Here is a 14,029-nt window from a genome sequence, read left to right as displayed (position 1 = left end):
TGTCCGTATGTAACTGCAGCCTGCCTGCCACACTTGGGTTATGCTCTGGCTCTCTCTAGCCTTGGTTATACTGTAGGGTGACCCCAACACACCCCTAGTCCCAGATTTCCCTTTGGAAATATATGTCCTGCACTGCCCAGCCCTCTCCTCGACAGTACAAATTATATTAAGTTGGTTGTTCCTTTAAGAGAATAATATGCCCCCAACTTGTCACCCCAAATGGAGTTACTCAGCCACTTCAATTTAAACACACTGGATTAGATAAACCAATAAAACAAGTTTATTAACTACAAAAAGAGAAATTTTAAGTGAGTACAATAAGGTATAAAAGTCAGAAATGGGTACAAGAAAAATAAAGACTAACACCTAATTTAACAAACTATATCAGATTCAAGCAACATTTCTTACCACATATTTACTGCAGTCTTACTGACCAAACTGTAGGACGAAACCCTCCCCAGAGTCCAACGATTACTTCCTTTGTCCATTCAGGTACAGTGAATGCGATAAGCAGGGAAAGAGAGAGGGGTGCCTTGGGGTGTTTGTCCCTCCTTTTTATAGTTTCAATCCCTCTCTTGAAAAACATTCCCAGCTGAGCATGGGAGACAAAAAGTCAGTGTGGAAGGATGTTCTGTGCCGGTTTTTTCTCACCTGTTTGAGCTTCCTTTGTTTCCCTTCCTGCCTGATGACTCTGTTTACTATTTAAATGCAAATTAAGCAGAGCATACCTTCCTTTATTTAGGACAGACCTGTTTGCCAAGTTCTGTTTGGGCAGGGCTGTGGGGTTTGGAACATGTGTTAATAACATCATAGAAGGAACTCTTATAACTTTACTGACAGCATTGCCACACACATTTTATCAGGACTGTACTGACCAGCAAATCATGAGTTTTCAAATGATACCGTACAAGACATGCTTTGTACAAAAATTATTACACTAGCATGTAGGTGTGATCAAAGGGTTACATTCTCTCACAGTATCCACGTATCTAAAATCAATTAAGTTCTGAATATGGATCACGTGCAGTCTAAGAAAACAATAGGTAAAGAAAAATAGGGGGAAAATTATGTGCTTGAGCAGCAAAGACAGACCTGAGCCACAATGTTCTGATCTAGATACAAACTTCCCCAAGTCTTCTGAGGAGTCCATGCTTTGGTTCGGAGGTTTCTCTAATGAGTGGTAAATGATTTTCAAATGTTAATGATTTGAGATGTTTCAACTTAATTATTTGTTTTGAACTAATAGCATAAGAATGTTATTTTTAAGAACAAAGCTGTTAGTCATAATCATTGAGATAAAAAAGCAACAGAAACCAATACACTTATTCATTTCCTTATAACACAGGGATCCAGATTTATTTGGATTAACTATAGGTTCTACTCTCTTTCTATGAGTGTAGAACTCTCATTAGTGCTAATTGCGATTATACATGGCTATGGGGATGAGTAACAGTTCCCATCCTTCTTTCCTACCTTCCCCACGCTTATCTGTTTCCAAGTTGTGGCTGCTATAAATTCGTGAAAAAAGGGCTTATAATGGAAACTGGTGTATGTAACTATGATGCTGTTTTATGTATCCTGCTCATTGTAAGATGTCCCCAGGAGGCAGGGCTGTGGGGGGATTTAAGAGTTAGTATTTGTCATTCTTGTTTTCCTTAATCTAAAATAGAAGTCATCTAGAGCAGATAGTGGGAAATGTATATGATTGTAAATAAAGCCAGTTCTCTGGGTTTGCTGGTGAATCACTCATCTGAAAATTTAGATCTTTTTCTATACAGCAGCCTTCGTTCTGCAGGGCAAATATCTTTCATGAACCAGAGGAAATTTAAAAATAACAGGCTTATTTTGGAACCAGTCAGCCTCCATATGGTCCTTATACATATGGTTATGGGGAAAGAAACGAGTTTGCTAAAATGGAACTTGTCTTTTCCCTATGTGTTTTCCAAGACATATCTACCAAGCTTATCTAAAGTCCATGTTTTCCCTGGCATTAGAACTACAGAGCTAATCTAGCAGAAAGTGAGTTGCAGTGTATGCTATCTCCTCTTAAAAAAACAAACCAAGTTAGAAAAAGGAATAGTGCAGCAATTTAAATACATGGGTCCCTGATCCTGATCTTACAGCATTTTTGCATTAGGATAATTACAGTGACTTCAGTGGAGTTACTCCTGACTCTCTCGATTGTGTACGAGTTCAGAATTGATCTCCTGATATTTATAAAACTGCTTTATTGGAGAAGAGCTGTTCAAACCAGGCACGGTTAGAGCTAATTGAGGGTCCATCCCCATGAAGTACTGAGGGCAGCTCAGCTCCTGTTGATTTCAGTTGAAAGTTAGGGCGCTCAACACTCTGCAGAAGGTGCTTACCATTGTGCAGGATCAAGATCTGCATCTCCCACATGAAGGACTCCTATTATCCCCCTATGAAGAGAGGAGAGCAAAATAGCTCTAAATGTACCTTCTACACTCAGCAAATCGATAACAGGATTTTTCTTTGTCACGTTATTTGTTGTGAATTTGAACTAATTTGATATGAAAGACATTACAAAAGAGAAAATAAAAGGAAAAGCACCAAGATAGCAGAAAAGCGACTCTGTTAATTAAACAAAAAAGTCACTCACCATATACTGCGTTAGCTCTAAGCTGCACTAGCAGATGCAGTCACCAGGTTTTTAGTCATTATATATCATCTGCATGAGGGTATTCACACTCCCAACAACTTGATGGTGGTAGCAGAGTGAATGTACAATCAGAACATACCGTGTGTGGCTTGCCAAGTTCTGCAATTTATTGGAGGGTGGGAGGTGCAGCCACTGGAGCCTGTGAGCCCAACGTGGCTCAATATCCATCATTGGATGGTGGATCTAGTGGTTTCAGGAGTCTGCACTTAGGTATTAAAAATGAGAGGCTGCAGCCTGCCCTGGTACATGCATATTGGATGTGGCCCTCAAGCTCCTGGCTAGTTATCATTGGGACCTTGTTAGGGTAACATTTTGGATACCCCTGACACAGAGTATGGTGATATTGTAGTCTAGTGCCTGAGTGTAATTTCCCTCTTACCTAAAATACCTTGTTTGCCGTATGGAAACATGTTTTGTTTTATATGCAACACAGGATTATTGGCTTTCTCTGCTGTACAAAAAACTGGTTGGCACCAAGGTACTGAAAGTTGGCCTGAAGGGAGCAGATCCGAAGAAGCTTCGAGTGTACCTTCATTGCACGAATAACCACAAGTAAGCATTTAAATACAACAGCCAGGAACAACTGAATACAGTAAAAACAGAGGCCTTAATGCACAATGAGCCTATTGTAACCAATGGAAACATTCTGACAGGCTAAACAGGGCTGTGGATCAGGCCCCGCAATTGATCTGCAGTTACACAGTGTAACACCTAGAATGGGGAGGGGAGTTCTAGAAAAACATTCAGGAGTCTCTTATGAAACTTTCAACAACTAGGTCCATAGGAATTGCTATAGTGAATTATATGAGAAGGTATAGATGGTATTGAGGTTAAAGTCCTGGGCTGGGACTCAGGAAATCTGAGTTTTATTCTTTGCTCTGCTTCAGACATCGTGTGTGACTTTGGGAAGTCACCACATTTCACTGTGCCTCAGTTCCCCATCTGTAAAATCGAGATATTTCTTCCCCCCGCCCCCAGCCCTTTGGTCTAACTCTCTGGGGCAGGGGCTGCTTCTCACTGTGCGTGTACAGTGCCTAGCACAATGGGGCCCTTATCTCAGCTGGTACTTTTGGATGGTACTGTACTACAAAAAAATACCACCACCATTGGGTCCATCCAGTCCAATATCCTGCCTCTTGTGAGGGGCTCTGGGAGGAGTCTTCTTACCTGCCATAGAACTAATTCTAAGGAAATGAGAGCAGTGTACTTGCAGGTGCAACCTTGTACCTCATCTTCTTGCCATCCATGTTGCTTCCTTAGTGGCTAAGGCACTGGGGCTGGTGGGGTAGACATAGCTGCAGATGCAGCAGCCCATCGCATGTCTCCCTGCATTCTGGGATGTTGTGAGCAGTTCATCGTGTACTGGGGGCACAGACACACACATGGAATTTTGCCATTCATGCTCTCCTGGGCAGAGAAACCACAATTGTTCTGGTGAAGAGGGAACGTGATCTGCCCAATTGTGAATACAGCTCCTTTCAAATACTATCACTTATTTTTAATATGTGATTGCTAATGTGCCTTTCTCTTCCCTTTCAGCTCAATGTACAAAGAAGGGGATGTTACTCTGTTTCTTTTAAACCTCTATAATGTCACCAAACACGTGCAGTTGCCCCATAACTTATCTAATAAACATATAGATGAATACCTTTTATTACCTCATGGGGAACAGCACATACTTTCCAGGTGAGAATCCATTTTCTTTTATTGTAAATTGTACTCTCACTATCATGTAGATGAGCTATAAAAACAGGTCTCTATCTTCAATTTTTTAGGATAAATAATTACTTTGATGTTTTAGTTTTTTGTAAGTGCTCACTTATAACGTTTGGTCTCCTAAAACCAGGAACTGTTTATAAATGTTGTTGATATGGTAGCTCTGCAGACATGTAATGACTATTATTGATGATCTGTTTCTGCATTTAATATGGAACATGGAAGTGATGGACCATCACAAAAACGTATTGATCAAAAAGGCTGCCTGTATCCAGGGTCAGTATTTTAGGCTTGATTCTAATCTCAAACCGATTTTGAACACAGGTTTAACTGCAGCGATTTCAGGGGAGTTACTCTTAATTTACACTGGTTTTATTAAAATTAGAACCAGGCCTTCCGTGTTTAACACCTCCTATTAATATCGCTAACACAAAAATGGTCAGGATCTGCATCCTTAGATTCTAAGGTCAGAAGGGACCACTGTGATCATCTGGTCTGAGTGCACCTCTTTGGGTGTCGTGTATTAACAGTTTCAAGAGAAACAGAAGTTTATCTGTGCTTTTCAAAGTACGTTCTCCACCCAGCTTGTGATTGTAAACAGTTTAACAACAAAAAGTCTACTTTTCAGTTTTCCTTAGTTACCCCACGTAAGTGTGTGTGTGTGTGTGTGTGTGTGTATATATATATCATATACATAAATACATGTAGCTTTCAGGCAGCTTAATAGATCTAGCAGGCACGCTGCCAGTATCCTGTACACTTGTAAGTCTGTACGGATGGGGGTGGAAGTGGTTTAACTAGTTTTAAAGCAAGATAAATCTGCCTTAATGTCCACACTTTCCTCCTTTCTTCCAGTCACACCAAGTGAGCTTTGTGTTAGGTGGTGCACACAATGCATAACTAACCCAACAACCTCTCTCCATGCAGGTCTGTTCAGTTGAATGGTCATGTCTTAAGGATGGTGGATAACAAAACACTGCCAGCACTTTCTAAGAAACCCCTCCCTCCCGGGAGTGCTCTTGGCCTTCCAGCTTTTTCATACGGATTTTATGTAATAAAAAATGCAAAAGCTATTGCCTGCATTTAAACACATCCTCACAGGACGGTTGCAGGCGCATTATGGCTAAAACTCAGGTTTGATACTAGAGGGTCACGTTTTTGCAATAAGCATTAACTCTGGCAAACTTGCTGCAAATTTGCTGGAGTGGCAGCAAACGCTGGGGGAGGAGAGGGCATAAATGCATATTCTGTACTGTGTACATGAACCATATTGATGTAAACCTCCAAGAACATTGTCCCCAGGTTTTGGGGAGGTTGCTTCCTTCCTCTCTTGGGTCCCCAGTGGTCCACTTAGCAGCAAGTCCTTCTCTTTTCCGCACACTCCTGTCACAGGAGCTGATTACACTGTGTCTGCAGATCTGCCAGCTAAAGACTTTGATATTCCCTCATCGCCTAGGTTATATAAATTTAAGCACAATTGTTATAGTAGCCTTTTTTTTTTTTTCTGAGAGCAGATGAGGTTCATGAGGGCTTTTTAAAAAATATATCCTCCCCCTCAGTGTTTTTACTCACGCTGTTCCTTTAATGTCCACACAATATGGGAGAGCAGGAGACAATCATGGGAAAGCCACCACTCGCTACTGCAGGTAATGAGCTTCTGATTTTTTTGTGCATTAAGGAATGTCCAAAGCGCAGCTGCACTTTTCAACTGTTAGTTATGTTGGGGGCGAGGGATGGAGAAAACAAGCAAAAGGAAGATGAATAAAGGAAGGAGGGAAACAGTGAGGAAAAATGTTGAAACTTAGGACTTGTCTACACTTACAAGTACAGCTATGCCACTGTTGTGCTTAGTGAAGACACTACCTGTGTCAACAAGCGAGCTTCTCCCATTGACGTAGGTACTCCACCTTCCCGAGAAGCACTCCTGTAGACATAGCGCTGGCTCCAGTGGGAGTTAGGTCAGTATAACTACATCACTCAGAGGTGTGGATTTTCACTCTGATAAAGCTTTTCACTCTGCTATACTGATTTTTCAGGATAACTATGATCTCCTTTTAACCTGCTTCGCTGGCTCACAAATGTCATCAGTGTTGGGAAAAAGGTACCTCTGAACAACGCCATGAGGAACTGTGAATATGCTTACTGAAGTCCCCTCATGTCACTACCAAGTGCCTGAATTATGATCAGGCTGGATGGTTTCACTAACTGTAGGGAAGGCACAGAGGGTCCGACTCAAAGCCCATTGAAGTCGGAGATAAAACTTCACTGGGCTTTGGATCACGCTAAGAATAACAAACATGACTGTAGGAGACAGCTGATTTCTCCCAGTCAGAACTGTGAGACCTCTCCAAGTCTATGAAAGTCAGGAGATCTTTTAAGATTCTTTGGGCCAGCAGTAGTAAATGTCATCTGGCGCCACCTTCTCTTGGTAACCTTTCAAAGCCAATTTTCCTTCTCCCTTAAACTTACTGCATTCTTCCTATACCTTTACTTAGGAACTATTTATTCTGTCACAAATAAATCTCAAAACACCAAACAGCAATATAACTTAAAGCACAGCTATTGCCTTCGATATTTGTTTGTAGCTAGTTTTCTTAAAAAACATACAACCTGCTACAGTGCAAACTGTGAATGCTTATTTTGAGATGTATCAGGGAAAAAGTTTCATATGACTATTTTTCCTATTCAGGATTTAAGAGACCCAATTGAGTAAATAAGGAACCAAATTGAGATTGTTTTTTAAAAAACCCAACTACTTTATAAACCTACAAATCACTGAAATACAGTTATGACATTTTGTTTAAAAATTGCAATGAAAACATAATTTGTGTTCAACTTAAAATATTTCATTGCAGTATTTGCAATGCAAAAAGTGCACTATTGTGCTAATACATATTTGCCCAAAAGTGAAATTGGTATAAACAAAAGCAAGACCAAGTCTCCCTTCATTCTCCAAATGGAAGAAGTAAATAGCATAAATTATGAAAAAAAATTAGATTTATAAATGTTTAGTTGTAACAGTCTAAAGTTTTGAAAAACAAGTAGTAACATTTGGTTTTCTAACCTGACAGCATGCTTTACAGAACCGTTCTTAAACCAGCAACACAGCCAACCCTGTTTGTAATGACTTTATATTTGCATATTTTAATAAAATTTATATTACAGTTTAATTGTGGTTTTCTTTACAATATCAGTTTAAAAATGGAAACACAGCTCTCACTGTTTGTTTTACTGTTGTGACATTTTTATATTTGCACATTTTTAATAAAGTAATTTATCACATTTTAGTAATTGTGGTTTTCTTTAGAAGGTTTGTTTTTAGCTTATTCACATCTGGGAAAGGTAAATCCTTACAGTCAGATTTTTTTCTTTTAATCAAACCTCCCCCAGCTTCTTTCTGTGGTTTCCCATGAGAGTGCAAGAGAGAAAAAATAAAAGAACCTCATCTGAAGCACACAACCTCTTATTGCGATTTATATTTTTTGTGGAACATCATCTGACAAACATTGATTTTACAGTTTCAACCAGATGAATATAAAACAAGGGATAACAGTACAAATGCAAGGGAGCATGGAGACAAGGCTTGTGATGTCAACATGTAAATCATTGTGATAGTTTCATTTTTAAACATATGGCCTCTTTAATAGATAATTATCATTACAGAGGTAACAATTAGTGATATTTAGAACTTGGATAATGTTTTTCAATCTCAAAACACTTTACCAATGTCATTAATCTTTATAACACCCTCTGAAGAATACTATATAATGAACAGGAAAGCACTATTAGCTGCACTGTACAGGTGAAGACATTGAGGCACTGAAGTTAAATGATGTGTCCAAGGTTACAAAGGGTTCAGTGTCAGAGCCTGAATTAGAATCCCAGGTTCTCAGCACTGGGCTCATGTAACTTGACCATGCCTATCTCCCGCCCACTACAGTTGTTGCCTTAGCATCTTGTTTTATGGTTTTTCCATGGCATTATAATAAACCACAGGAATTTAATCCAGACTGAGGAATTGATACATACATGAAATCATAGCTCATGAATTTTTTTCCTATCCCCATTTTAATTATTTTCAAAGAAATTACTTTGTTGTTTTAATACTCATGGCATTTTTCAGAAGTATAAAAGAGAGAACAGCATTTTTGTACAGCAGGAAAAATTAACAGCTTTGGCATGTACCTCTTCTCCCATTGTCCCCAGAATTGGGAGGAAGGGGAATTCAGGTTCACACACTTGACATGGTTTGGTTAAGCAAACGTAACCTAATCATCATTAAGTTCTGTGTTTTGAAGTAGTATTTTCCAGAAGATGGTTATCTCCCATGAACTCGTATAGTCCAGCTACTTAAAGTACGTCCTTAAGCATGAAGCAGAGACAGAGACTGGCTCTCCTTACAGTGAACGGGGCAGGGGAGGAGGGGAAGAAGGCAAAGTGTGTCTAAGAAGTTTTCAGTGTTAAGACACTGAAATTTGGGGTCCTGTTTTGTTAATCACAATGCAGCAGGTTGGTATATGTCAACGTTCAAGGTACCTGTGAAGGAAAATGATGAGGGGGGGACATAAATAACCAGGAAAGAATTAATGAAGCTAGAGTCTCCAACTGCATGGGAATCATTAGCAACCAACTACCTTATGTGATCACCCTCCTCTCTGCTTAGGGACGGTGCTTACAGCATTTCTGCTCTTGAAAAGATAGCAAAATTCTGAGCTGGGATCATTAGAGTGAGAGATTTTAAAATGATGGCTCCTTTTTCTATGGTATAGTCATGTGAAGTGGAGAAATGATATATAGAGATAGGTGCAAATCCAAACAGTAGAACCAAATGGCTGGGAACTTTGGGAAAGCATGACTCTGAAGCTGAAAGTAGTGGGCCATGTGATGAAAGCTTCCAGAAGAATTCCCTATGTGTGAATATCAAAGTCTTTGGATGGAGATAGGTAAAACAGAACAGCAAAAGTTCTTATTGTGCCTTATAAAATGATAGTCAAAAAGAAAATTATTTGCATCTACAATTTTTGTATTTCTGTTACAAATAAATTCTAAGGTTACTATACCATTCTTTCCTCTTTTTTGCAATCTGTTTACTTTGTGCTGATGGTAAATACTTTTTCTGTAAGACCTTAAAGGGGGCATTTACCAGTCACAGCAGAAGAGCTGAAAATGAACAAATATCAAGCAGCATCCACCTGCAGGTGTTACAATTCAGGGCAACTGCACCTCTATTCCACTTCCGTGATCCAGCAAAGGCATCCACTCGAGGCTGCCAGCTTGCCTCACTATCACCTCGCTTGAATGGAGATGGTCTCGCTCCCTCCTGACTGGGGTATTTCCAGGCTGCACAGTCCCCCTGACTGTATTCTGAAATCTCCTACAAAAGACAGACTCCCTAAACAGCACTGATTACTTTGTCTTCAGAGGCTAACAACAAAGTAATTGCCCACAGTTGTAAGGTACCACATAGCACTTCCTCTGCAAACCTATTTTATTCTTAAGTTGAAAACATTCAGAACTACAAAGGAACCACCATGCATGCCAATAAGCTTACCAGAGATCACAGGAGCTGACTTTCCAATGTGCTAGGGTGTGCTTGACCCCCCCAGCTTTGCCCCAGGCCCCTCCCTGCCCCTTTCCACCCCCTTCCCCAAGCATGCGATGTCCTCACTCCTCCCCAGAGCCTCCTGCATGCCATGAAAAAGCTGATCACGGCAGCTGGGATGGAGGGAGAGGTGCTGGGGGATGAAAGGGGGCTACTGGTACGTGCTCAGCACCCAACATTTTTTTCCCATGGGAGCTCCAACCCCAGAGCACCCTAGAGTTAGTGCCTGTGCCAGAGATCACTCCAACCCTATTGTGGGCTTTGGCAGAAGTAGTCCTTCAAAACACCCAAGGAGTTTCATGGTAGTTTCAAGTTTGTCAGTTTCAGCTCAGAACAAGCATCCAGTCTGTTGGGGCCTCAGTAGGCCAACTCCTTCTACCCCTCCCTAAGGATTGGGACCCTCCATAAACTAGGGGGTCCACTTTGTTTGTCACAGCAGGAAGAAGATGATGAACCTGTTTAAAATTAGGCTATTTACCAAAAAATCCTTTCTTCTTCTGCTGGTCCCTAGAGAATCCAGTCTGAACACTTCAACCACTCAGTGACAGACTTGAAGGTGGTAGTTTTGCTTCAAAAACAGACTCTAAAGAGAGACTGCTGAACTCGAATTAATATGCAAATTAGACACAATTAACTTAGGCCTTAACAGAGACTGGGAATGGCTGGGTCATTACACTAATTGAATCTATTTCCCTATGTTAAGTAAGTTCTCCTCATACCTTCTACAGGTCGTCTTAACTATCACTTCAAAAGTTGTTTGTTTTTTTTCCTCCTGCTGACGATAGCTCATCTCAATTGATTAGACTCTTCCTGTTGGTATGCATACTTCCATCTTTTCATGTTCTCTGTATGTATAAATATCTCCTGTCTGTGTGTTCCATTCTGTGCATCCGAATAAGTGAGCTGTAGCTCACGAAAGCTCATGCTGAAATAAATTTGTTAGTCTCTAAGGTGCCACAAGTACTCCTGTTCTGTCAGTCTGAACTAGTATATACTCATCTCTCCAGAGGGTGGCATCAAAGGGCTGATAATTGCAGAAATGTGATTAGCGTCTCCCACGTCCTAGAGGAGTTATATACAATTCCAATAACATACACGACTGATATTTAATACAACAGACCACAAATATATTAAACCTAATTCAATATGTTATTACTTAACTCAGTAAATGTATCATACTTCCATAAAGTTTGGCCAGACTATTATCAATCTGTCATAGTATGAGCAGAGAGAAAAAAGTGAATTGGAGTATTTTTGGTTTTGCTCTCTGGCCTACCCAAAAGGCCCATCTAAACATTAAAAGGGAAGCAGGGAAAAAACCTTAACTGTTGAAGGACCTTTTTAAAATGCATGTGATTTAAATGGTGCTCTATCTGAAATAAAGCTTTACGTAAATTGTTAATCTAAGAAAATGTAATTGGACAGTTAATTTAATGTGTGCGCTAATTTAGGTTCCAATCCCACAAACATTTTAGTATGGTTTTGCAGGATTGGGCCATAGGATGAACAAAGTGCTAATCTTTTGGCCTTTTTTAAAATCATTTCCGCAGTTTCAAATAATAAATCTTCAGACATATCCTGAAACTCAACGATATACACAAATCAAAATATACAGCACAAACAAAACTGCACTACAAGAACAGTCAATGATTATTGCCGGAAATATGACTAGGAATTAGGAAGGGAGAAAGGATGACAAACAGAACATCTAAAGCACTTGTACGCAAACTCATTGTGAAATTATTTTATGGAGACTAATTATAGTGATTGCGAGTGTCTGCCTCCACCCTATCATTGCATTGACATGTAATCCATTTGAGGGCGTAGAGCTCTAAGTGTACTTGTGACTAATACCCGTCCTTGAGGAAATTTTCATTTTTGTGAAATCTCTTTGTGATAAGTTGTATTCTGTGACAAAGTAGAACTTTGATTACTGAGCCCAGATTTACTGCAGCTCTGTTTCTGAAGATTAGCTATCGTGGAACATAAAAATTTATGCACTGCAATATTTTATACACATAAACACACATGATCTACTACTGCTATCACTGAAAGCAGTTGGAGTTTGACCATTGATTTAAATTGGACCAAAGCAGGCTTCTGTCATATGAATGCTGCTTCTCTGATTATGAAAAGGATTCAGCAGGCCCGTAACATCTAATGTACATTGTTGACTGGATGCAGTAACAATAACTCCACATGATTAACAGTGGATCACTAGAGATATCAATCCTTTTTAAAAATAGCCATTACATCTACATACTGGATAACAATGGCACTCATAGTACCATCTCTTTTACCATAGAATTACACTTTAACTGGGCTTGTGATTGAAGACTTTCATTTCACTTTGCTATAAATGGATGTTCATTCCACCAGTGGTCAGCAACTGTGGGTTCCCCTGTGGGTCATGGTGTTCTTCACAGGATGTTTTACTGCCTTAAAGACTATTCTACAGCCGAACAATGAATGGAATAAACTGGGTGACACCCTGAACTGTACTGTTTTTCTCTGTTTCCAGTTCTTTCTCTTAGGATAATTTCAATGAATTTAAAGTTAAGTTTGTAGAGCTTCTGTCAGCTCTGTCACACTGAAAGGGAGAGAGGCTGTGGCATGAGACACCACTTAGCCTCCTGGGGAACTACAGAGGTCATAGAGTCATGATGATTTGATTCCTGATACTGCACAGTCACCTGAAGCTTCTTTTGTAAGAGGCTTCCTGTTATAAATGACTCTTGCTAAATCAGCATATAAACCTCTTACACAGTAAGAGAATGGACTCAACCCATTTGTTTGAGGGTAAGAGAATGTCTACAAAAATAAGTGTCCCGAATAGCTGCAGAGGCAATGGGCAGTAATGGCAAGATAGCAATTGTCTAGTGGCTTTGTCACCACAATGGCTGTCAAGACCTGAGTTCTGTTCTTGCTTCTGCCACTCACTGTGTAGCCTTGAACAATTTACTTAACCTTTCTGTGGTCAGCCTCTCTATTTGCAGAAGAGAATAAATATTTCCCTACTTTTGTAAAAACAATGAGAAGTCCTTGGGTGAAAGGAGCTCTCCCTGTGTACTATACTCATAGTACAACTTTTGCAGTGAAAACGCACCCATGACAAAAATGTTAACTGTAATGTGCTTTCATATCCAAATCAGGCAGGCACCTTGCTCAATGAGCTTCACAGAGATTTTGGTTAAAAAACAAACCTATAAATTTATAGTGTGAAATTAGCGACCAGAGGGAGCAATTACTTAAACTATGCTACAAAGCTCATCTCCTCAATTCATAACAAGTGCTCTCTGTATTTCTAGTGCAGCACTGTCCAGTCCAAGCATTCAAGAATCAGGAGTAAGGCCTCAAAAATCATTAGTTGTTTTTTTTTAAAGTTTGTTTTTTATTTTGCCTTCCAGTTACTTAGCCTTTACAGTGTACACAGGTGATTTATTCAGGCTTTTCTCCTCCACCAGGGAAGCTGAAACTTACTTTTTTAAAGGAAACTGAAATCTTCACATAATTAGTTGCCTCCAGGACCTGAGACTTTAAAATATGTGAAATATCACAAGATCTGGTAATGGTGATGATGGTCTTTGTAATCTGAATGCAGATTGTAATGGGCGATTGTAAATTGTAAAGGGAGATTAGTAAAACACCAAGACAGAGCTGTGACAGCCCACATCCAAATCATACATGTGAAAAATGTTTATCACATATAATCTGTAAAATAAGATTTAAATCTATTAGGCATCAAAGCAGCATATATAAAAATTCCATAAACAATATCAGGTAGTGTTAATACTACTAAATTAAGTAGTAAGAAAAGGCTTTGATAAATAGCTGAAGTGAAGTACTGTAACTAAAGAACTTAAAGTTCTTCACATTTCAATTTATAAATCCCGTTATTTTTAATGCATGTTACCAAATGCACTTAGCAGAAAAGTTGAAGGCCTTTGGTGGGAGCTGGTAGATAAACAGCAAAGGCACAAAGATCCACACACAAAAAGCATGGATTTTTTGTAAGAGAAAATGTATTGAGA

The 14,029-nt window shown here is 39.6% G+C and overlaps 1 protein-coding gene across 2 annotated transcripts in view; it reads left to right on the top strand.

Annotated features, from left to right (window-relative positions):
* The window catches only part of HPSE (heparanase), a 32,784-nt gene that overhangs the window by 18,060 nt on the left and 695 nt on the right, over positions 1–14,029 (top strand). Inside the window, exons 10-12 of one of the 2 annotated variants that reach the window (XM_032800415.2) lie at positions 3,114–3,232; positions 4,220–4,366; positions 5,324–7,678. In XM_032800415.2, the coding sequence (XP_032656306.1) occupies positions 3,114–3,232; positions 4,220–4,366; positions 5,324–5,483 (426 nt within the window). In that variant the 3' untranslated portion in view covers positions 5,484–7,678. Of the gene's footprint in view, positions 1–3,113; positions 3,233–4,219; positions 4,367–5,323; positions 7,679–14,029 lie in introns of those variants that run through there. The other variant, XM_075066114.1, reaches the window with a different exon arrangement.

Source organism: Chelonoidis abingdonii, chromosome 5 (genome assembly GCF_003597395.2).
Source record: "Chelonoidis abingdonii isolate Lonesome George chromosome 5, CheloAbing_2.0, whole genome shotgun sequence".
NCBI classification, from domain to species: domain Eukaryota; kingdom Metazoa; phylum Chordata; order Testudines; family Testudinidae; genus Chelonoidis; species Chelonoidis abingdonii.
Note: the sequence above shows the minus strand (reverse complement) of the source record. Positions and strands in the feature narration are given on the sequence as shown.